This window comes from Equus przewalskii, chromosome 15, assembly GCF_037783145.1.
Source record: "Equus przewalskii isolate Varuska chromosome 15, EquPr2, whole genome shotgun sequence".
In the NCBI taxonomy this organism is placed as follows: Eukaryota; Metazoa; Chordata; class Mammalia; order Perissodactyla; family Equidae; genus Equus; species Equus przewalskii.
In genome coordinates this window covers 36,795,262-36,818,829 of record NC_091845.1, presented here as the reverse complement: position 1 = coordinate 36,818,829, position 23,568 = coordinate 36,795,262, and the positions used below count along the sequence as shown (strand labels likewise).

Genomic DNA, 23,568 nt, shown 5'->3' with positions numbered 1-23,568 from the left:
TTAAAAGCCCCTTTTACCCAGGGGCTGTGCTCCCCAAGGTCTGGGGAACAGCCCACGTAGCCTGCCTCAGTGTCCCCATCCCTCCTATCAGCCAGCGAGGGCTCCACAAGTCTACCCTCATTCAAGGATCAGGACTCTAGCCCAGGAGGAGGAGGGGACAGAGAGGCCTCCACAGGGATGGTCACCATGCAGGGTCCTGCTGGGGATCTCACAGGGCAAATTTGAGTCTAACGGTCAAAACTGTCCCCAGTGGGACATGTTGGTTTGATCATAGTAAGCCCCCCAATCAAGGAAGATCTGTAAGTTGGATTATGGCTGTGGGTGAAGGGATGGTGGGAGAGACAAGGCCAGGTGACCTCTCAGCGTCCGGGTGATGCCAGCACCCATGGTTCTGGCCCCCACACCCTAAACAGCAAAGACCTTTGCATTCTGGCTTGTCCAATTCCCAGAGGACCTCCTTCCTACGGAGACCCAGGGACTAGCAGTCCCTAGGGAGCCCCCACTGGAGGCAGCTGCATGCAGGGAAGCCTCAACCTGGGTAGCGGTGTGCAGAGTCATCCATTTCTGGTGGTTTGTTCTGGAAGTCCCCCACCCTGTGTGGAGAGGGGGCATGGTGCTTCTTATTTCTGTCAGAAGCAGCCCCTCACCTGGGCCCTGGCAGTGCAGCAACTTTCCCTCCTGGTGCACTTGGCAAGGGTTTGGGTGGCAAGGGGTTCCAGGCCCACCCTTGAGCCACCTATGGTTCCAGGTTGCCTGGGTAAAATGGATGGATTCCTCGGCTTCATTCACCATGGTGCCAGACACCAGCTATTGTAACATTATCGTGCCTACCATGGACACCGTGCAGATGTCCTACCTGTTGGGCATGCTACTCACCAACCACAAACCTGTGAGTGCCTCATCACGTTCTGCCTCACCCCACACCAAGGCCCAGGTCAAGGGGGTAGCTGGTCTCCCACATTGACAGGGTGGCATCTCCTACTGTGCGCCTGGCCCTGTGAGAGCACTCAGCCCACGTGATCTCTCCTCTTCCAGGTGCTATGCATCGGGCCAACGGGCACGGGGAAGACCCTCACCATCTCCGACAAGCTCCTCAAGAACCTGCCACTGGAGTACATTAGCCACTTCCTCTCCTTCTCAGCCCGCACCTCGGCCAACCAAACCCAGGACCTCATCGACAGCAAGCTGGACAAGAGGCAGGCACCCCTCACTCCTTTCCAGGCCCCAGTGTCTCCCTAGTCTGGCTGAACCAAGTGCTGTCTCACCTCCCCACCAAATTATGCTCTTGGGTTTGCCAGAAACCTCCTGGGCTCCCTTGCAGACTGCTCTGGAGCCTTCTTCCATCAGGAATTCCTATTGAGCCCTTCCTATTGAGCCCTCTTGAGCCTGGGGCTCATCCCAGGCTGGGCACTCGGATGGTGCCTGTTATCCATCTACCTGGAAGGCAGGACTCATGTTGAGGGAGCCCAGACTGAGAGCAGCCAGGTGTGACATCTCAGGATGCTCAGGATGGGACAAGGGGCTGCTCAAGAGATCCAGCAAATTGGAGGAGGCTGAAGTACATGAGGGTTTCCCAGAGGTGGAGATGCCGTCCTGCCATCCCTGGATTCACATAGGACCTGGTGCCCATGGGTGCTGGGCTCATGCAGTCCCTCTCCATAGGCGGAAGGGTGTGTTCGGGCCTCCTCTGGGGCGCAACTTCATCTTCTTCATCGATGACCTGAACATGCCAGCCTTGGAGACATATGGCGCCCAGCCGCCCATTGAGCTATTGCGCCAGTGGATGGACCATGGTGGCTGGTATGACCGAAAGATCATCGGTGCGTGCCAGCCTGTCTGGGTCAGCGAGACATGGGCGGGGTGTCCATAATGCATGGTAGGCACAGAGCCCAGGGCTCACAGTACTTTTAGAGGCCGACAGAAATGTTTTAGTTTCTTTTAAAATCAGAAAGAAAATGAATTTTTAGGTCAAAGAAAATTTTTAATGTATAACATTAATATATTTGTCTTTATGCCAATACTGTCGTGAATTATAATTTTTTAATATTTTGTTATGGAGGAGGAGGCCCACGAAATTCATAATGCAGCCCTGGGCAGAGTCCCCTCCTCACTTCCTGCCCCCACTCTAGGAGCCTTCAAGAACCTGGTGGATATTAACTTTATCTGTGCCATGGGCCCCCCGGGGGGAGGCAGAAATGCCATCACCCCGCGGCTGACACGCCACTTCAACTACTTGTCCTTTGCTGAGATGGATGAGGTCAGCAAGAAGCGCATCTTCTCCACCATCCTGGGCAGTTGGGTGGGTGAGTATTGGGTGGGAGCGGGGGAGGCCATGGGCAAAGGCAGAAGCCCAGGCCAGTTAAGCTACGCCAAGGACAGCTGGGCAGCTGCTGGAAAAAGCGAAGTGGCTCACCTCAGTCCTGGCTTCACCCCTTACTCATCTATGTTACCTTTGGCAAATTCATGAGCCTCTTTCTGAGCCTCAGTTTCTTCATCTGTAAAGTGGGTGATAATGTTAGTGTCCGTCACCCCAAGTTGTGAAGGTTAAATAAGACGTTGCATGAAGAGCATCTAGCATGAAGCTTGGTACATGGTGACTGCTGAATATATGATATGTACACATATGCATTCACCTGCATAAGTACACACGAATATGTTAGTACTTGCTCAGAAACTCTGGTGGAAAGATGTTACTTTTATAAATCAGGAAAAGCCACCAAGATCGAATGGACAACGTGGTGCTGATCTTCCATAGGGCTTGGGGAGAAGTCTGCCCCAAAATGCAGTTTCCCCTTACCACCCTACATCTCACCAAACACACTCTGACCGTTAAACTCCATTTGGCACTGTGCCAGCTGATGGGTGGCGGGAGTCAGGCCCTCCCTCCTCTGGCCTGGTTCACCCTGCCCCCAAGGACCACAGGCCAGACCTTGCCTACATGCCCACCTTGGGCTGGGGACCACATTGCTCTGAGGAGGCGGGTGGTTGGTGACTGCTCTGGGAGCTGCCCACCTGGGCACAGCCGGCCGAGGTGGGCAGCAAGGGGCCTACCTAACTCCGAGCCCTGTGTTTCTCCCTCAACCCTCTAGATGGACTCCTTGGAGAAAGAAGTTACAGGGAGCCCGTGCGTAAGTGCACACTTGGGCAGGGCCTGGGAGGGCCTGGATGGGCAGGGGATGCTGATTCCAGGGTGAGCCCTGGGGTCTGGGTGGGTGTGGCTAAGGCTGGGGTCTAGGGGCCACAGTGAACCATCCTCAGGCTCATGTGGACCACTGCTAGAGCAAAGGTTAGCACCGGGGCCAACAGCCTCCGTAGGCTCATTCACCCATTCTTATAGCCAGTCTGACCCATAGTAGAAGCAAAGTAAATGTGAGCTGAATGAATGAATAAAGGATTCCAACAAACTGCCCCCCATGTGAAGAAGCAGAGGCTTCAAAGAGAGCTGGCATCTCCAAGGAGCAGCATGAGCCAGAGAGCCAGGGGTGATCTGTGGCAGGAGTTGGGCAGCCGTCGTGTGGCGGCCTTAAACAGGGCACATGGGTCAGTCATTGCGGCAGGGCAACTGACCACTCCAGACCTCTATCCCCGCCTCACGTCCCGCCTCTTCCCCCTGCTTCAGCCGAAAGAGGCCATCAGAAGACAGTGCCCTCTTTAGGCCTCCATATCCACTGCTTACCTGCGCCCAGGCCCCCGTGGGCCCAGTATTCTTTCCCATTATGGTCAGTGAACTTCCCTGCACCCGGGTGAGGCCCAAGCCTCCTCTTAGGCTCGAATCCCATCCCCTGTTCCGTGCTTGAGGACCTGGCTCCACACCCCCAACACCAGTATTCCCTTCCCCACTGGGCTACTCCATCAGCACACAAACATGTCCCGATTTCTCCCATCTTAACAACAAAACACAAAACAACCTCTCTTGGCCCCTTCCCACTCCCCCCCGGGGCCATCACTCCATTTGTCTGCTCACCTTGACAGCAAAACTCCTCAGAAGCATTGTCTCTTCCTGCTGGCACCGGCTTTCTCCTCCCACTTTCCCTTGAGCCCTCCAGTCCTCTCATGTGGCCAGACCAAAACTCAGCTCTCAGTCCTCACCTTCCCAGGCTGTGGCACTGTTGGTGACAGCGTTGACCTGGCGACAGCCCCTCCTTCCCGCAGCATGATTCTCTCAGCTCTCCCCTCTTCCTAGATTGAGCCCAGATTGACTGGGGCTGTCTCTCCAGTCTCTTCTCCCTCTAACCACACTTTCCCAGGACAATCTCATCCCACTCCTGGCAATAACCCCTATCTTAGTGCTGATGATGCCTGAGTCCATGTCTTCAGTCCAGACTGCTCTCCTGAACCCCTGACCCCACATCTCCTCTCAGTTGTCCACTGGGCATCTCATCTGTCAGGAGGTCCTGCCGCCTCTCTCTCCAGAACCCATCCCAAATGGGCCGCTGCTCACCACCCAGCCACCGCCTCATTCTCACTCACCCAGCCATTGTAGCAGCCCCCTCCCTGGTCCCCCTGCTTCTGCCTTCACCCCGTGTCTGCCCATCCATCCTCCACTTGCAGCCAGAGGGACCCATTCAGACATTAAATCAGATCACATTCCCCCTCCTCTCTCTCTCTCTCTCTCTCATGCAGGTAAGAGCCCAATTCCTGACAGTGGCAGGCAAAGCTGTCCATTCCCCCTTGGCATCTCTCTCCTCTCACCCCCTCCTTGCTGGTCCTTAACAGCCCAGGTGCGGCCGCCTCAGGGCCTCCACCCTCGCTGTCCCCTCTCTGGAACACTTTCTTCAGTTCTGGCCTGCTTGTACCTCACTTCTTCAGATCTCTGCTTGAGCATCCTCCTCAGTGAGGCCTCCGCCAGCATTTATGTCCAGTCCTCACCCAGGCTTTCCCCTGCTGCCAGTCTCTCCACAGCACTTTCTGTTGTCCGTTTACTGTCCACTTTGCATGTGGGTCTGTTCATTGCCTGTCTCCCCACAAGAACGTCAGCCCGTTGAGGGTGAGGAGTGTGTCTGTTGGGACTGCCCGTGTGCCCAGCACCTAGAACGGTATCTGTGATAATGGATGAGCCCCTTTGTGAGCCCTCCTGCCCCTTCTTTATGTTTTTCCACCTCTAGGGGCTCCCTCTGCCCCAGGCTTCCATTGATAGAATTTTGGTTCCCAGCACAGAGTTGGATAGTTTTCAAAGAACAAACAAATAGGTTATGTGAGTGGTGAAAGTGCAGGCTGGCGGTTGCAGTGGCTCCACGGCAGTGGTAAGCCCTGAAGGTCACGGCTGAGCTCCAGGCCTCCCATGTCCACCATGAAGTCCTGAAGCCTGTGTTGACCATGTGACTCTCCCCATGTGTGGCTCAAAGCTGGCATGTTTCAGGTCTGGTTCACAGCCCCACAGGGCAAGGCAGCAATGGCCCCGCCCAGCACTGACTCCATTAGTGTCCCTAATTCCATGAGTGTGTCCCAGTGCCCCAGTGCATGGACAGCCTACATCAATAATAAGGATGTGAAAGCAGGGAGCTCAGAGCAGATGATTCCTCACTCTGAGGTGGGGGCATCAGGAAGGCCTTATGCATAAGGAGGAGGAGGTATCCGAGAGGGGCTGAAGGGTGAGCGGAATCCAAGGATGTAGGCTGGGGAAGGAGGTCTGGGGGAGAACACAGCACCGGCAAAGGCAAAGGGGGTTAGGATCTGCAGAGACTGTGCAGGGAGCTCCCACCTGTGTGACCCAGGCCCACTCTCCTATTCCTACAGCTGGAGCCCCCAACATCGCCCACTTCACAGATCCCCTCGTGGAAGCCACCATCATGGTGTACTCCACCATCACGTCCCAGCTGCTGCCCACCCCGGCCAAGTCCCACTACACCTTCAACCTGAGGGACCTCTCCAAAGTCTTCCAGGGCATGCTCATGGCCAACCCAGCCAAGATCGAGGTGAGGACCTGGCAGACCCCTTCCCCAGTGTCCATGGAGGAGTGTCCAAGCTGTCCTCATTGTCCTCCCCAGCCCCCAATTTCAGGCGTCCCTGCCCAAACACTCCCCAGCCTTGATCCAAGTAGGCCCAGAGTGGAGCTGGGGATATGGCGTGCCAGGCCCCCAAGAGCCCTGCCTTCATGCAGCTGAGCCCCATCTTACAGGTCAAACCCAAACCGACAATGGCAGCTGTGATGGGGGTCACCCAAGAGAGGGAGCCAGGGCAAGGCAAGTGAGAGAGAGGGCTCCTGATGGAAGGCCTGGGTGTGAGAAGATTTGGGGAGCGAGTGGGTGGGATGCCTCTTTGGTTCCAGGAACCAAAGGCACCCAGGTGGAAGGAGCAGGAAGTATAGCAGGGAGCGGGGTGTCAGATGTGCTGGGGAGGCTGGGGCAGACTCTGAGGGTCTGCCATGAGGAGGGATGGGTGATGGATTAGCAGTTTGGAATGGGGAGTGGACAGGTCAGTGTGTGTGGAGCCTGGGGCCGGGGAGAGAGGGTGAGCAGGGCAGAAGCCAACCCTGGCCTTGCCAAACTATAGCCAAAGGAGCTGAGAAAAAAGCCTGGGCAGTCTTCTGAGGGTGGTCCAGTCACCCAGGAAGAGGTGGGGAGCCAGAATGGAGGTGGCAGCAGAGACAGAGAAGGGGGCAGAGTCAGAGGGGATTTGTGGGTCAAGTCAGTGGGGCTTCCTGAGTGGTTAAATGTAGGGTGTTGGGAAGGAGTAGAAGATTTGGGCATTCCTCCCAGGCGTATGGTTTGGGGACCCATAGGAGCCAAAAGAGGGGAGAAGTAATGATCAGCTATTAGAGCTGGGTGCCCACCAGGCACTTGGCCAACTGGGCCTGGACCTGGGGCTGGAGAGACCCAGGCAGCACTGTGTAGTTCACTCCATCCTCAGCCGCTCAGTAGACTCACCTTCCAGCAGCCCCTGCACATGGCCCTGGCTGGGTCTTGGTGGGAGAGCCAGGCCGGGTCAAGGCTCAGGAGCTGTAGCTCTCCCATACCCCCCTACCCCTGGTGCTTTGAGGGGTGGCTGAGGGCCCAGGGCTGATGGTGGGCACTGATGCTGGGGCGGCCGCAGGACAAGGTGCAGCTGCTGCGACTGTGGTACCATGAGAGCTGCCGTGTGTTCCGTGACCGCCTGGTGAACCAGGAGGACCGCAACTGGTTTGACAAGCTCTTGGAGAGCCACATGGAGCGGTGGGAGGTGGCCTTCAACGAGGTCTGCCCCTTCCAGCCCATCCTCTACGGCGACTTCATGTCACCAGGCTCTGACGTCAAGTCCTATGAGCTCATCACCAGCGAGAAGAAGGTGAGGGGCCCGGCTGGTGCCCTACCCCCAGCGGGGGCCTCTTCACTCTGTCCCCCTGCAAACCAGGCCCTGGGCAGCCACCAATAACAACCATCATGCTATGACTAGAGGGTCAGGACCCTGGGCTAGAAGGCCAGCTTGGAGACTTCAGGCCAGCGCTTGCCTCTCTGAGTCCCCATTTCCTCGCCTGTCAAATGGGTACAGCAGGCCCTGCTTGGCTCAGCTCTGAGAACAAGTCTGTGGTTCATCTGAGATGGGCTCTGTAAATAGAGACATACTGTGCCCATTTGAGGAGCTCTCATCCCACCCACAGAGGGGCAGAAGGGCCCCTGGGACCATGGGTCTGCATCAGGACCCCAGGGATGCAGGAAAGAGGGCTCAGTCAGTGGTCTCAGAGCTGCGTGGCTGGAGTGAGACTTCTGATGGTTTCTCTCCACACACATCCTCCCCTAGTTCCCTGGAGGGTCCCAGGTCAGTACATCCTGGTGAGCCACAGAGGGAATAGGCAGGGCTCTGACCCTGACCCTCAGGCCTCAGTGTATCTGATAGGTTAGGCCTCATTCAGGCAGACCTGGCTTCTTAAGGCCCCAAACCTCCCCACGCACAGAGGAGCAGAGCCGGCTATGGGAGTGGGAGTGCTTCTTGTCAGTGGACCCCAATGTGTGGGGACAGAGGGAGGACCCAGCTCTCCCCATTCCCTGGCCCCCCAGATGAGGCAGGTAATCGAGGAATATGTGGAGGACTACAACCAGATCAACACAGCCAAGCTGAAGCTCGTCCTCTTTGTGGATGCCATGAGCCACATCTGCCGTATCAGCCGCACCCTTCGCCAGGCGCTGGGCAATGCGCTGCTGTTGGGCGTGGGCGGTAGTGGCCGAAGCTCCCTCACACGGCTCGCCTCGCACATGTGAGGGTCCCCAGGCGTGGTGTGGGCAGTGGGTGGCTGGTGTCAGGCTGTTGCTTCCATCCATGTTCTTCCACGGTGGGAGCCTGGAGCCCCCCTGAGCCGGACCCACCAAGCCCATGGGCTTCTGGAGGGACTGGGAACGGGACCTGGGCTCAAAGGAGAGCAGCTGCCTTCCCCTTTGGTGCTGTGGGGTGGGGGATGAAGCTGTAGGCATCCGGGAGGGATTCTTAGAGGAGGCAACCATGGGCCTGCTCTCAGAATCAGAACTGGGAGGATGGAAGGGAATTGCATTCCAGGCCAAGGGAGCAGCTTGAGCATAGATTTGGAGACAAGAGACCATGTTCAGGACCTGGAGAGTCTGAAGATCTGCCCAGGGTGGAAGCAAAAGTCTGGATGGCGAGGGTGGGGCATGGGCACCCACTAGCCCCTCAGCACTTGGCCCCATGCTCTGGCACACCGCCTCCCGAAGTCCTGTTTCCAGGGCCGAGTACGAGTGCTTCCAGATTGAGTTATCCAAGAACTACGGCATGACAGAGTGGCGCGAAGATGTCAAGAAGGTCTTGCTTAAGGCTGGCCTGCACAGCCTGCCCATCACCTTCCTGTTCTCGGACACCCAGGTGCCACCGCCACGGGCAGTGGGCAGGGTCCAGGGTGGGCTGGATATAACCCCATCCCAGTGTGGCATCCTGGAAGGTGGTCAGTTCTTCGTGTCCAGGTCACTTGTCAGTGGGGTGGATCTTGGGAGGAATGGCTGGGACGAGGTGGAGGTCACAGATGGGTGGGTCAGGTGCATGGGACCGAACCCAGCTTCTTAGAGCTAAGGGGGCATAGATCATTACAAGGCCCAAAGGTAAAGAAGGCCTCTGGCACCATGGCTGACCACAAGCAACACCTGACTCACTGGCCAACAGCTTCTCACTCAAGGACCACAGGACCTGTGCCCAAAGTGCTGTGCCCATGGCTTCCTTCTTGGAGGCTGCTCCCTCTGGAGCTCCCTAGGCATGAGGCCTCTCCCCGGTTCTCTGTGAGAAGGAGAGGTTGTGCTCTGGGGCCTCAAGACAAATAGAGCAGTGCTTAAACCTGCTGGAGGTTGGGGTTGGGCTGAGGCTGAAGCCCTGGAATACACTCTGCCCTGGACAAGGGCCCCTCTACTCCCAGCCCTGCTCCTACCCCCGGGCTCCTTTCATGAAGTCAGGCAAGTGAGGGTGCCCTCTGGCATAGGCCAGGTTACCATATGAGATAGGCAAGGACTCATTTCTGCCTGTGGCCTGGTTTCCTCCTGTGAGTACACTGAGGCATAGAGAGGCCTGGAAAGTGAGGAGGAAGGTGCCATATCTCCCACCCAGGACCCAGGGCCCTTCTACAGCCCAGGGGTGATGTTCAGGCTCTCTTCTGTAGGGCAGGCCTGGGAGCAAGTCCCAGACCACAACTTGTGAGGTCACTTGTGTGACCCTGGGCTTCTCTGAGCCTTAGTGGCATGATCTGTAAAATGGGACTGTTGTGAAGTTTCCAGTGAAACTATGATCATGGAGCCCAGTACCTAGGGGCCGTCATCAAGGCTACGCTCCTCTACCCCCATCTCTCCCCAGATCAAGAATGAGTCCTTCCTGGAGGACATCAACAACATCCTGAATTCAGGTGACATTCCCAACCTCTATACTTTGGATGAGCAGGACCAGATTGTCAACACCATGCGGCCCTGTATCCAGGAGCAGGGCCTGCAGCCCACCAAGGCCAACCTCATGGCGGCCTACACTGGGCGTGTGCGTAGCAACATCCACATGGTGCTGTGTATGAGGTACAGGTGGCCATCATGGCCACGCAGGAACAGCAGGGCTGGGTGGGGGTGCACCTGGGCTTGCTGTGAAAAGAAGTGGCCCAGGCCTGGCCACCATGCCATTGGGTCCAAGCTGCTGTGCCGTTGCATCCTGGCTGCCATGCCACAGGGCTGTGGAAGGGCCCTGGGTCCAGGGTTTCTGGGGGTATAAGTCTGTGTCTCGTGGCCTCATTTGGACCCCTGACCCCCAGCCCCATCGGAGAGGTCTTCCGAGCTCGCCTGAGGCAGTTCCCCTCCCTGGTCAACTGCTGTACCATCGACTGGTTTAACGAGTGGCCAGCAGAAGCCTTGGAATCTGTGGCCACCAAGTTCCTGAATGAGATCCCAGAACTGGAAGCCACCACTGAAGTAATTGAAGGACTGGTAGGTACCTTGGTGAGGAGCAAGCCCTTGGGGAAAACTGTTTAGGTTTTGACTTGGGGGTCACCTAGGCCTGCGTGAGAGTTCCAGGCCCACCACTGATAGTAAGCCTTTGGGCAGCCAACTTTACCTATCTAAGCCTCAGTTTCCTCATCTGTATAATGGGAGTGCCACAGGGTCATCATGGTGACATAGGAGGTTGGGCACACAGTCACACTGTCACTGTTTCTCTTATTCCCGGAGGGCCTTGTGGTAGCTTTCTTCAGAGAGCCCACTGACACAACCCAGAGGCCATAGATGGGGGGGCTCGATTTTGCTGGTCCAACCCAAGAGAGTGATGGTCACAGGGGGCCCAGAGCAGGGTAGCCCATGTCCTGCCCCACTGTGCTGAGGCCTTGGGCCTTCCCTCCCCTCAAGTCCAACCTCCGAGGGGGATCCCACCTTAGGCCTCTCAGACAGAGGCAGGTCATGGGGCACTGTGACAAGGGCACTGGGCCAAGAGCTGAGAGACACCTGGGTCCATGTGCAAAGCCATCTCTGCCCTTGACAGCTATGCGAACTTGAACAAGCCCTTTGACTTCTCTGGGTTGTGGGATTTTTATCTGCAGAATAGGTGACCTTGACCTGGCGGTCGTGAGAATCATAGGAAAGAATGAATGTGAGGGGCATCGGGGTTCCTACACATGGCTCCCTCCTCGGGACCAGGCTGCAGTAGCTTCAAGGGTGCCTCGTCTTTGCTGGGGGCTCTACAAGGCTGGCATCAGTGGTCTCCCACCCCACAGATTCAGGTTTGCGTGTATGTTCACCAGTCGGTGGCCAGGAAGTGTGTCGAGTACCTGGCCGAGCTGGCCCGCCACAACTATGTGACCCCCAAGAGCTACCTGGAGCTGCTCAATATTTTCTCCATCTTCATTGGGCAGAAGAAACAGGAGCTGAAAACTGCCAAGAACCGCATGAAGAGTGGTCTCGACAAGGTGGGCCGGGGTGGGGCCTTGTGGTCAGCTGCTAGCTGCCCGTGGTTCTGCCCACTCCTTCTAAGCCCTGAACCAGCCCAGCCTTTCAACGGGCAGCCTACGGTGTTTAAATGGTGTCTTCCTCCCTCACCAAATGAGCAAAAGCTGCTGGCCAAGGGCAAGGCCAAAGCAGGTCACCCCACAGATTCTCAGAGAACTGCTCCCTTCTTCTGGGGTCCAGTGGGCAACCTAGGGGCTGCTGAAGCTGCCGGGCACAGTCTCTCACTCATGAATGAGGGTGGCGCTGCAGGGTCCTCTTCCCTGCCCCCTCCAGGATCAGCTCTCTCTCTGGTCTCCTGTCACACCTAATTTCCTCTCTGTGCCCCCCACCCCACAGCTGCTGCGTACTTCCGAAGACGTGGCCAAGATGCAGGAGGAGCTAGAGATTATGCGCCCCCTGCTGGAGGAGGCTGCCAAGGACACTACGCTCACCTTGGAGCAGATCAAGGTTGGGGTGCTCTCGGGGCTCCCCTCCCTGATGTCTGACTATGTCTGAGGATGCTCAGCATCTGCATGCAACCATAAGATCGCTAGCTGCTCGACCTCTACGGGGTGCATAGCCTCTTGGGGCCCAGTTTCCTCTTTCAGTAGTCATTTTTTATTCAACAAATGCTTGCTCAGAGCCTGTTCTATGCCAGGCACTACAGTGGCCAGGGGGTATGGCGAAGGACAAGACAAACAACACGGACTGAGTGGCAGGGCCACCACAGGCAGCCAAGCAGAATCTGCCTGAATCTGCCTCTGAAATCTTCTGAATCTGCATGAGGGTCCTGTCTGTCCGCCCCCCGCAACAGCTCCCCCGACGGCATTCAAGGGCCCTGCCCTCACAGCAGACATCGCAGATTTGCATATTCCTCTTGACAGCTTTCTGGCAGGAGTAGTCATGTCCTGCTCTACAAAGTCAGTGTATTGAAAAATTTTCCAGCAGATGGAAAGAAAGTGACTTGCAAGCGGAGCACCTTTCTTCATCTTGCATGGAGGTGCCCTGAGGGCTTAGGGGTTCCTGCCCCATGGGGCATTTATGCTCAAGTATGTAAAATCCTGAGCCCCATGCCAGGCCCACAGTGAGCACTCAGTTTTGGAAGGGGCTCCTAGCATTCCCAGATCTCCATGGCCTGTCTTAGCTCAAAGGGACCCTGGAGAATGGGGCATCCCAACTCTCATTTCTTGCAGAGAGGAGAAAGGGGAAGAGGGCACACTTGTCTCTGATGCTGGTCACCAGCTGAGCCCTCCCTGCCTTGGGTCCCCAGGTGGACACGGCCATTGCCGAGGAGACCCGGAATTCAGTGCAGGCAGAGGAGATCAAGGCCAACGAGAAGGCCAGGAAGGCACAAGCTATTGCCGACGATGCTCAGAAGGATCTGGATGAGGCTCTGCCAGCCCTGGATGCAGCCCTGGCCAGCCTGCGCAACCTCAACAAGAATGATGTGACTGAGGTGGGCAGCCAGGCATCTCCTGGGTTCCTTCCCCCTGGCATCCCTCCCTGGTGCCTCTTGAGTTCTGGCCCCTAGGCTCTCCCTCTACACGTTGCTTGGGGGCCATGTACCAAGAGGCGAGGGCAGAACTAGGTCCTGAACCCAACTGCCTGCATTACCTCCTTATACCAGCCCCCAGGGCCTGGGGAGGCACATGAGGAGGGCTTCAGGCCCTGAGAAATGAGTGTTGAGACCTCATGGCCAAGGCTGAGTATGTGGAGAAGCAGTAGGAGCCACAGGCTGAGGCAGACCTCAAGGGATCTCCAGGCATACCCTTTGTCTGTGGTGGTAGGGACTTGGTTTGCGAGGCCCACCCTGTCAGGCAGCTGTCCCTGCCTAGGGGTACCCACTCAGTGATGGACCTCCTCCTTCCCCACGCTTGGCCTGGCCCACAGGTGCGTGCCATGCAGCGGCCACCCCCAGGTGTGAAGCTGGTCATAGAAGCTGTGTGCATCATGAAGGGCATCAAGCCCAAGAAGGTGCCTGGAGAGAAGCCTGGCTCCAAGGTGGATGACTACTGGGAGCCCGGCAAGGGGCTGCTGCAGGACCCTGGCCGCTTCCTCGAGAGCCTCTTCAAGTTCGACAAGGTAAGCGTGCCAGGCACCCAGCCAGCCAGTGAGTGAGGACGGACAGGACTCAGCGGGGCAGGGAAGTGGGGAGAGGAGCCTGCCCCACCACAGTGCTGATGTCTCTGTTCTGTCTCCCTCTGCCTGCAATACACACAGCCTTGTGGCCACAGAACTGACTGGGACCAGATCCTCCCCAAGGAGCTCTCTGACTGGTGGGGGTGACAGACAGACCCACCAGCAGATGGGTATGGAGGAAATCAGGACCCGTGCTGGCTCCTGTGCCCATAGGGCATCACCCACAATCACTGCTAGGCTCTGCAGTCTCGAAATTCTCTCTTGTAGCCTTTCCTCCCTGTGACCCCCGTGACCCAGGTTTAGACCTTCGCCATCTGCTCCACCATCACTTCTCCCTCAGCCTCAGCCCATTAGTTTCAGCTTCCCCTGTCTGTCTCTGGGTTTCTATGTCTGCCTGTCCAGCTAGGCTCTCTGTGTCCATGGGCATGTGCTCTTTCGGCGGTAGCTTCCTGGTTAAGTCAGCCTGGAAATCACAGCCCTCTTGGAGGGCCCCTCTCCTGCCTAGAAATTAGCTAGGGGGCAACTGCCTGTCCCACATAGGCTACTTCCCTTCTCCCCACCATGTGTCAGTGTTGGGGTCCCAGGAACTTCCCAGGCTGCACTGGGAGGGTGAAGGCTCATCTCAGCAGCAACTGGACCTCGTACGGGCTCCCCATCCCTCCTCTTCCTCTTCCATCAGACCGGAAGCAGGAGCCCTGCAGGCCTGACTAAGCCCAAATCAGGAGTGCTCAGGGTCAGTGCTCAGGCTCCCCTGGTCCCAGGCTCTGACGTCTGGGAGCTCATGAACAATGTAGATTCTTGGGCCTATCATGAATTACAAGATTGGGCCCTCCCAGGGTGAGATAAGAGCCCCGGGGTGTGGAGAGCTCTCGAGGTGAGGATTTGTACCCTTGTACATGAGCCTGGTTGGGCACCAGAACCACTCACTCATCTCCACACCTGTCAGGAAGTGGCCCTTGTGTCTAAATGAGTTTTAAATGGGGCCTGTGTATTATCAGATCTTGATCATCATTATCAGATCAGTCATTTCTCAAGGAAGAAATTTCCAATCATATTATCTGAAATCCTGGAACAGAATTTCCTCTTCTGGCCAGCCCTTCTGGGTTGTGTTTATTCCCTAAGGAGGATACCTGCACAGAGGCTTGCATGGGACATGGGGCACAGAAGCAGGATCAGGGTGTCCCTCAGCAGGCCCCACTGTCCTGTCATCCCTGAGAAGTAGCCCCCTGAGGCTCATGGTTCCCATCCCCAGGACAACATTGGGGAGGCGGTGATCAAAGCCATCCAGCCATACATTGACAATGAAGAGTTCCAGCCAGCCGCCATTGCCAAGGTGTCCAAGGCCTGCACCTCCATCTGCCAGTGGGTGCGCGCCATGCACAAGTACCACTTTGTGGCCAAGGCCGTGGAGCCCAAGCGGGTGAGGGCTAGGTGGAGAAAGAGGGCAGGGGAGGTGGGGTGTGGGCTCCCCTGGGGCACTTGGCAAGCTGGCCCTGCGCCCTCCACCTGCAGCAAGCCCTGAGGGAGGCCCAGGACGACCTGGAGGTGACACAGAGGATCCTGGAGGAGGCGAAGCAGCGCCTACGCGAGGTGGAGGATGGCATTGCCATGATGCAGACCAAGTACCGAGAATGCATCGCCAAGAAGGAGGAGCTGGAGTTGAAGTGTGAGCAGTGTGAGCAGCGGCTGAGCCGTGCAGACAAGGTGCACACACCCCTCCTGGGAGGGCCTGTGGACATAGCCTACCCCAAACAAACGCTGGAAGGGCCTGGGTGGTGGGGTCCTGGGGTGGCTGTCCACACCCCCTCCCTGGCAGCCTTAGGGGCAGGGACACCCAGGCCCCCGGCCCAGCCTCCCAGAGCCCACCTCAAGAGGCTTCCTCTGCAGCTCATCAACGGGCTGTCAGACGAGAGGGTGCGCTGGCAGGAGACAGTGGAGAACCTGGAACACATGCTTGACAACATCTTTGGTGATGTGCTGGTGGCTGCCGGCTTTGTGGCCTACCTGGGCCCCTTCACGGTAAGGTGGCCCCAGCCCTGCCTGGGGCAGCCTCATCTCTCAAAAAGGCCCTGCCTTGAGGCCTCACTTCCATGAGGGGCAGCCTGTGGGGCAGCTCTTCCCGCACACACTCATTCAACAAGCACTTATCAGGCACCCCATCTGAGCCAGGTGCTGTTCCAGGCACTAGTGATACAGAAGTGCACAAAACAGCTAGAAAACCCACCCTGGCGGGGCTGGCCTTCTATGAAATATGAGCTCACACTTCTGTGCTTGCTGTGTGCATCTCATTCAGTCCTCACAGCTGCCCTGACAGTGGGCATTGTTGACATTACCCTTGTTTCATAGATGAGGGGCTGAGGCTTATGGAGGCCAAGGAAGTCACTCAAAGTGGGACTAAAGTGCTGGCTTCTGGCTCCCTGGCTGAGCTCTGACCTCTGTGAACAACTGCCGAATTCTGGGGGGCAGAGGGAGTGGGGAGGCCATCACGGGTGTGGTGGTGGGGTGGCCCTGAGTCTGGCATCTCCCCAGGGCCAGTACCGCACAGTGCTCTACGACAGCTGGGTCAAGAAGCTCACAGAGCACCAGGTCCCACACACCTCTGAGCCCACACTAATCGGGACACTGGGGAACCCTGTGAAGATCCGCTCATGGCAGGTGCCTTCCCCGGGGGATGGAGCCACTGGGCCGGGCGTGCGGCATCGTCCAGGTTGGACCGGGAGCCTCCTGCCTCCCTCCCACCCTCTTTCCTGGGTCTGCTTACTGAACCCACTGGGGGCCAGCTAGTGGGTGGTGGGTAGGAGAGGAGAAAGCAATGTGGAGTGTGGCACAGATTTACCTAACTGTGGGCAGACAGTTCAAGGCGTGCTTGTAAGAGTGGGGTGGGGTGCAGGAGCAGTGTTCAAAGTGACAGTTAGGAAACATTCCCTAAAAGAAGTTGTGTCTGAGCTAGACCCTGAAGGACAGGTAGAGTTGGCACAGGGAGAGAACCAAGAGGCTGTAGGCAGAGGCCAAGGCTGAGCCTAGGTGAGGAGGGCCGATGGGCTGCGGGCTCGTGAAGATGGTTTGACTGAACAAGGACTTGGTAGGCAAGAGGACAGAGAGGCCCACTGAAGGAGGGTGTCAGGAGCCAGCCTAGGAGCAAGAGAGAGACAAGAGTCCTGGGGGCTGAGAACTTGCACGCACTGTCGCCTGCCCCCTCCAAGGCGGCAGAGTAAGGAGAGGGAAGACACAGCCAAAGCTGGGAGTAGCTGGTGCCGCAGCTGACCCTGCTCATGTGAGAGCCCTCCCCTAGTTGGGTGTCTGGTGCCCCACAGATTGCTGGCCTTCCCAACGACACACTGTCAGTGGAGAATGGGGTCATCAACCAGTACTCCCAGCGCTGGACCCACTTCATTGACCCTCAGGGCCAGGCCAACAAATGGATCAAGAACATGGTGAGCCACCTGGCTGAGTGCTGCCACCCCACCCAGCTGGGCTTAGCAGGTGCAGGGAGTAGATGAGCCTCAGGCTGGCTCTCAGCCCCAACAGCCCCGACTTGCCCCTGTGCCCACAGGAGAAGGACAGTGGGCTGGATGTGTTCAAGCTGAGTGACCGTGACTTCCTGCGCAGCATGGAGAACGCCATCCGCTTTGGCAAGCCTTGCCTTCTAGAGAATGTGGGCGAGGAACTGGACCCGGCCCTTGAGCCGGTGCTGCTCAAGCAGGTAGGCCTTCAGCGGTCGGGGAGAGTGGCTCGTTAGTGTGGACAGGGGAAGGGGAAGCCCTGCCCCTGCTGCCCTGATGAAGCCCAGACCACAGTACTTGCCCATCCCACCTGCCACAGACATACAAGCAGCAGGGGAACACTGTGCTGAAGCTGGGGGACACAGTGATCCCCTACCACGAGGACTTCAGGATGTACATTACCACCAAGCTGCCCAACCCACACTACACGCCTGAGATCTCCACCAAACTCACCCTCATCAACTTCACCCTGTCCCCCAGGTAAGCCCCCAGCTCCAGGGCCCCCACATGTCAGTTCTGCCTCAGCCTGCCCAGCTGCCCTTCTCCCACCCGCAGGCCAGGACTCAGGGGGTCTTTCCCCGACTCAGAGGCTCCACCAGCTTCCTCCCAGGCACTGTGGCATTCCAGGCCTTTCTATCCCCTCCACTAACTCCCCTTACTTGCCACTGTTTCTACCTAAGGACTCCCACCCCCAACCCATCTGATCCCTGGTCAGGACTCCCCAGCCTCCTTGGCCAGCTAGCCCCACCTCTTTCAGATACCCTTCCCCCATCGCTCAGCCCTTGTTGGGCCTTTATGCACTCACTCCCAGAGCTGTCCTGGAGCCCTGAGTCAGACATGTTCTGGCTCCTTGCACCCAAGACCTGTTTCTGCCTTTGCCGCCATGAACACAGGCATTATGGCTTTTGCTGGCCACCCACACAGAACCCACAGGCCCCACAGGCCCCACAGGCCCCCAGACTTCACACGTCCACTCCATGATAAGGCCTCCATGCTAGTGGCCACCACGAACCTCTCCACAGATCAGGGGGTGAAAATGCCCTTAAGGCCTGTCCCTCCCAGTCACCCACAGCCCCCTCCTGCTGAGAGGGAATTTTTTTGGAGAGCCCAGAAGCTCACACATCCAACTACCTGGACCCTGCTTGGATTTCAGGCTGCCACCCAAGGCCTTACTGAGAAGTGGTCACTTTGAAGCAGGCTCTGCATTAGCCCTGCAGCCTGAGACAGAGGCTAGGCCTCCTAGGCTGACACCAGCAGGGACTCTGGGCTCTTGGAGTCCCAGGAGCACAAGTAGATAGGTGAGCAGGTTCAAGGCTGGCCCTCCAGGGCCCACTAGGTGTTACAGACATGGTGTCTTCTGCTCGTGGCAGTGGCCTAGAGGACCAGCTGCTGGGCCAGGTAGTGGCTGAGGAGCGGCCTGACCTGGAGGACGCCAAGAACCAGTTGATTGTCAGTAATGCCAAGATGCGCCAGGAGCTGAAGGACATTGAAGACCAGATCCTGTATCGGCTCAGCTCCTCTGAGGGCAACCCCGTGGATGACATGGAGCTCATCAAGGTTCTGGAGGCTTCCAAGATGAAGGCTGCCGAGATCCAGGTCAGCAACTGCTGCCTACACCTACCTGTCTCTTCCTGCCTCTCCCCATCTGCCCCAGGCCTGACCCTGTCCCCTACCCACCTTTGCCTGCTGCTCTTTGCCAGCCTACCTGGGCCTGACCACCCCTCCTACTGTACCCCCAGGCCAAGGTCAGGATTGCAGAGCAGACAGAGAAGGACATTGACCTCACACGCATGGAGTACATACCCGTGGCTGTCCGCACCCAGATCCTCTTCTTCTGTGTGTCTGACCTGGCCAATGTGGACCCCATGTACCAGTACTCCCTCGAGTGGTTTCTCAACATCTTCCTCTCAGGCATCGCCAACTCAGAGAGGGCAGGTAGCCCTGGCACACACACACACAGTGATACATTTCCACAGGGCACACACATGTAAACTCACACCCATGTTCACTTGCACATACTCTCATATCAGACTCATACCTATGTAAGAATACACACACCCCTCCCTACCCTCCTCAGGGCCCCTTTACTGGGAACTCCAAATGCCCCAAGGGGATGCTCGGACTGCCCCTGTGGCTGCTGGGGAGACTGGCTGGGCTGGACCCCAGGAAACATTTCTCCCCTCCCTCTCCTATGCTGTCATCACCTCTCTGCCCTGTAGACAACCTGAAGAAGCGCATCGCCAACATCAACCGCTACCTGACCTACAACCTCTACAGCAATGTCTGCCGCAGCCTCTTCGAGAAGCACAAGCTGATGTTTGCCTTCCTGCTGTGTGCCCGCATCATGATGAACGAGGACAAGATTAACCAGGTGCATGTGCACAGAGGTGGCCGGGTAGGCCAGTGGCTCAGGGCAGACTACCTGAGCAGTTGCCCTGTTGCAGGACCTGGGAGAAAGAGGTAGAAGGAAAAGGCCAGACATGAGGATACAGCAAGAGCAAAGGGGCAGAGACCTCAGGAAACAGTTTCTTGCTTAAAAACAGCCAGAAAACCCTGGGTTAATTGTGGCCCAAGTGGTCTTATGAGCACAGGTCTTCTGAGCCTTGAGTGTGCTGGTGAGCACAGAGGCTCTCCTGAGCCTCCCAGCTCACGGTCTCATGAGCCCCAGGTATTTCGTGGTGTGTTGGAAAGCACTGCCTAGGTAGTGAGAGTGACAGCCATCACTGTGTGCCAGGTGCTGGGCTCACGGGAACACTGTCACCTACCCCTACAAAACCCTAGGAGCAATTAGAGTTCTGATTCTTCCCACTTTCCAAGTGTGGAAACTGAGGCTCAGAGAAGTCAAATCCTTTGCTAAGGGCACAGAGTCAGGAAAAGATGCAGAGACTAACCTAGACCTGTCCAATTACCATCACCAAGAGGGACTCCATTTCTCCACCTGACGGTGGTAGGGAAGGCCCCACAGAGCCTGGGCACTAGCCTTCCCCCGTCCCTTGCCAGAGTGAGTGGCGCTACCTCCTGTCCGGGGGCTCCATCCAGGTCATGACTGAGAATCCTGCATTGGACTGGCTGTCAGACCGGGCCTGGCGAGACATTCTAGCACTTTCAAACCTACCAGCCTTCTCCACCTTCGCCCTTGACTTTGTGAAGCACCTCTCAGAATTCCAGGCCATCTTCGATAGCCCTGAGCCCCACCGGTGAGCTGGGCCCCAGGGAATGGCAGGGTGGGCACATGGAAGGGTGAGACCCTGGGAACAGTTCTGACCAGGAACCTTCCCTGAGAGGTCCCCCAGGGTTGCCTTGCAGCTGTGGCCACATCTTTTCCATGCCCCCGGCCATGTACCCCCTGAACATCTCACTCTCCTATGCTGCCCAGCTGCATAGTCCCTGCGGCCAGTGCCCTCCCACAGGTCGGCTCTCAGGGAGACGTGGGCACTATTGCAGGGAGCCCTTGCCTGGCATCTGGGACCAGTACCTGGACCAGTTCCAGAAGTTGCTGGTCCTCCGCTGCCTACGCGGGGATAAGGTTACCAACGCCATGCAGGACTTTGTGGCCACCAACCTGGAGCCACGCTTCATTGAGCCCCAGGCAAGTGCTGCCAGCCAGTGCCCAGAGTAATCCCCACTCTGCATGCCAGGGGCCTGGCTGCACCTGGACAGACCACTTTGCAGTCTTGGTCAGGCCAGGACTCCTAGCCACCCACCAAAGGCTCTGGGAGGTTCCAGGTCCCACCAGGAAGCCCCCCCTGGGACCTCTCTGGGAGTCCCAGGTTTCCCATCCCTTGCCCTGGTCCCTGCCCCTGAAGAGTGGCCCTAGCATCTCTCCCTGCAGACAGCCAACCTGTCAGCAGTATTCAAAGACTCCAACTCCATCACGCCCCTCATCTTTGTACTGTCACCTGGCACTGACCCCGCTGCTGACCTCTACAAGTTTGCTGAAGAGATGAAGTTCTCCAAGAAGCTCTCTGCCATTTCCCTGGGCCAGGGCCAGGTAAGGGCAGGGCAGGGAGCAGGGAGGGGGCTGGGAGGCTGGAGGGTGGGGTCAGCTGTTCCCTTACCATTCAGCGTTGCCACCACTGCAGGGCCCTCGGGCAGAAGCCATGATGCGCACCTCCATGGAGAGGGGCAAGTGGGTCTTCTTCCAGAACTGCCACCTGGCACCAAGCTGGATGCCAGCCCTAGAGCGCCTCATCGAGCACATCAATCCCGACAAGGTGTGCTGCCCTGCCCGCCACAAACCCACCGGGCCTCCTCTCCTGAGGGACCACTAATACGGCCATCTGGGACTGATGAGGCTAAATGAGATCATCCTGCAGAGTGCTCAGCCCAGCCCCAGGCACCCCGCGGACACTCAGGAACTGATACGTAACAGGCATCGACTAGATTAATCTTCCCAGTGGCTCCCCGAGTGAATATTACCCATGGTGATGTGACTTGCCCAAGGCCACCCAGCACAGACCAGTGACCCTGGGACTTGCTGAAGCATATTTTCTTGACCAGTGGTCCATGAAACCTGGCCTGGCTCACCCCAGGCTCAGCCACCCAGGAGTCGGGCTGAGACTGGGCCAGGGTCCCTTGGTAGGAGAGTGTTGGGGCAGCTACCAGGCATGGGTCTGAATGCTCACATGAAGCACGGCCACCAGGTGCACCGGGACTTCCGCCTGTGGCTCACTAGCCTGCCCAGCAACAAGTTCCCAGTGTCCATCCTGCAGAATGGCTCCAAGATGACCATTGAGCCACCACGGGGCGTCAAGGCCAACCTGCTCAAGTCCTATAGCAGCCTCAGTGACGACTTCCTCAACTCCTGTCACAAGGTGAGGCATACTTGGCTGGTGCCCTGCCCTACCTGCCCCGCCCCCACCCCTGCCCCTCATTGCCCTGCCCTCCACCTCCCACAGGTGATGGAGTTCAAGTCCCTGCTGCTGTCTCTGTGCCTGTTTCATGGGAATGCTCTGGAACGCCGTAAGTTTGGGCCCCTGGGCTTCAACATCCCCTACGAGTTCACAGACGGGGACCTGCGCATCTGCATCAGCCAGCTCAAGATGTTCCTGGATGAGTATGATGACATCCCCTACAAGGTGGGCCAGGGACAGGCTGGGGGTGGGGAGCTGGGTGCTTGTGGGGGCCCTCACACACCCACCTCGTAGGTCCTCAAGTACACAGCAGGGGAGATCAACTACGGGGGCCGTGTCACCGACGACTGGGACCGCCGCTGTGTCATGAACATCCTGGAGGACTTCTACAGCCCCGAGGTGCTCTTCCCTGAGCACAGCTACAGCGCCTCGGGCGTCTACCACCAGATCCAGCCTACCTACGACCTCAGCGTGAGCACACCCCCAAGGGCCGTGCAGGAGAAGCCTGCCAGGCTGGGGTTCTGGGGTGCTATGAACACCTGGGTGCTGGGCGAAAGGAGACAGGGCCCCTGCCCTCCAGTAGCTCCTTTTCATTGATTAATCCATCGCTCAAAGACAGCCACAGTGAGGGAGGCAGACCCAGTCCCTGCGCCCTGGAGCTTGGGCTGTGTGGGGAGAGGCGAACTCCTGCCTCTCAGCCACTGCCTGAGCACAATTCCTCAGTTGAGGCAGAAACCTGACCCAGACCATGCAGTCAGAGGGGGCTCCCTGAGGAAATCATGCTTCAGCCAAGATGTGTAAGCAGCAGTCAGGGGCTGGGTTGGGCATTCCAGAATGTGGGTCATCAGTGTAAAGGGCCTGCAGCAGCGGGGAGTATGACAGGTTTGAGCAACTGAATGAAGGAGCAGGGAGCTGGATGGCAGTGAGAAGAGGGCTGGGAGGGAAGCAGAGACTACCCACACAGTGCCTCAGAGGCCATGGAGTCCCAAGTACAGGGAGATGTTTAAGGGTTACAACCAGGGGTGACGAGTCGGGGATGTGCTCCATTGGAGGGCCACCCCATAGGCTGGGGGTAGAGCAAAGCAGGGCTTCAGCTGTGGTCCTCCTACCCCCCCAGGGCTACCTCTCCTACATCAAGGGCCTCCCACTCAACGACATGCCTGAAATCTTTGGCCTGCACGACAACGCCAACATCACCTTTGCCCAGAATGAGACTTATGCCCTGCTCAGCACCATCATCCAGCTGCAACCCAAATCATCCTCTGTGGGCAGCCAAGGCCGGGAGGAGGTGGGTGGCAGCAGGTGGAAGGGGCCCAAGGGTTGGGCAGGGCCAGTCTCACCCACCAGCCCGCCTGCTCCCCTGTGAGAAGCAACTCTGTGTGTGTGGAATCTTGCCAGGGTTAACGGGGGCCAGCCCTGACCCCCAGTGTCTCTTTGCCCCTATAGATAGTGGAAGAAGTGGCCCAGAACATTCTGATCCAGGTGCCTGAGCCCATTAACTTGCAGATGGTGATGACCAAGTACCCCGTGCTGTATGAGGAGTCAATGAACACCGTGCTAGTACAGGAGGTCATTCGGTAATCCCCTCCCCAGCCCTGAGTTAGCGGGTCACTGAGCTGAGGAGAAATGTCAGCAAGAACTACTGTGGGCCAGATGCCACACCAAGTGCTATAAATCCATCCTCTAACTTGGCCACACTTTTATTATTTTATC

At 57.6% G+C, this 23,568-nt stretch overlaps 1 protein-coding gene across 11 annotated transcripts in view; it reads left to right on the top strand.

The window, feature by feature from the left end:
- DNAH1 (dynein axonemal heavy chain 1) overlaps positions 1 to 23,568 on the top strand; it is a 78,006-nt gene that overhangs the window by 52,613 nt on the left and 1,825 nt on the right. For 6 of the 11 annotated variants that reach the window (XM_070575060.1, XM_070575063.1, XM_070575066.1 and 3 more), the window contains 34 exons: positions 749 to 889; positions 1,036 to 1,196; positions 1,663 to 1,820; positions 2,130 to 2,303; positions 3,090 to 3,128; positions 5,737 to 5,915; positions 7,033 to 7,263; positions 7,974 to 8,170; positions 8,652 to 8,787; positions 9,760 to 9,968; positions 10,199 to 10,370; positions 11,150 to 11,341; positions 11,718 to 11,828; positions 12,631 to 12,816; positions 13,251 to 13,442; positions 14,752 to 14,919; positions 15,012 to 15,203; positions 15,387 to 15,518; positions 16,029 to 16,154; positions 16,814 to 16,933; positions 17,053 to 17,202; positions 17,322 to 17,482; positions 18,373 to 18,598; positions 18,742 to 18,937; positions 19,222 to 19,373; positions 20,003 to 20,199; positions 20,447 to 20,591; positions 20,835 to 20,993; positions 21,085 to 21,216; positions 21,646 to 21,816; positions 21,901 to 22,080; positions 22,150 to 22,326; positions 22,973 to 23,143; positions 23,302 to 23,432. In XM_070575060.1, coding sequence (XP_070431161.1) covers positions 749 to 889; positions 1,036 to 1,196; positions 1,663 to 1,820; positions 2,130 to 2,303; positions 3,090 to 3,128; positions 5,737 to 5,915; positions 7,033 to 7,263; positions 7,974 to 8,170; positions 8,652 to 8,787; positions 9,760 to 9,968; positions 10,199 to 10,370; positions 11,150 to 11,341; positions 11,718 to 11,828; positions 12,631 to 12,816; positions 13,251 to 13,442; positions 14,752 to 14,919; positions 15,012 to 15,203; positions 15,387 to 15,518; positions 16,029 to 16,154; positions 16,814 to 16,933; positions 17,053 to 17,202; positions 17,322 to 17,482; positions 18,373 to 18,598; positions 18,742 to 18,937; positions 19,222 to 19,373; positions 20,003 to 20,199; positions 20,447 to 20,591; positions 20,835 to 20,993; positions 21,085 to 21,216; positions 21,646 to 21,816; positions 21,901 to 22,080; positions 22,150 to 22,326; positions 22,973 to 23,143; positions 23,302 to 23,432 — 5,564 coding nt within the window. Of the gene's footprint in view, positions 1 to 748; positions 890 to 1,035; positions 1,197 to 1,662; positions 1,821 to 2,129; positions 2,304 to 3,089; positions 3,129 to 5,736; positions 5,916 to 7,032; positions 7,264 to 7,973; positions 8,171 to 8,651; positions 8,788 to 9,759; positions 9,969 to 10,198; positions 10,371 to 11,149; positions 11,342 to 11,717; positions 11,829 to 12,630; positions 12,817 to 13,250; positions 13,443 to 14,751; positions 14,920 to 15,011; positions 15,204 to 15,386; positions 15,519 to 16,028; positions 16,155 to 16,813; positions 16,934 to 17,052; positions 17,203 to 17,321; positions 17,483 to 18,372; positions 18,599 to 18,741; positions 18,938 to 19,221; positions 19,374 to 20,002; positions 20,200 to 20,446; positions 20,596 to 20,834; positions 20,994 to 21,084; positions 21,217 to 21,645; positions 21,817 to 21,900; positions 22,081 to 22,149; positions 22,327 to 22,972; positions 23,144 to 23,301; positions 23,433 to 23,568 lie in introns of those variants that run through there. The other 5 variants (XM_070575064.1, XM_070575067.1, XM_070575061.1 and 2 more) reach the window with 4 other exon arrangements.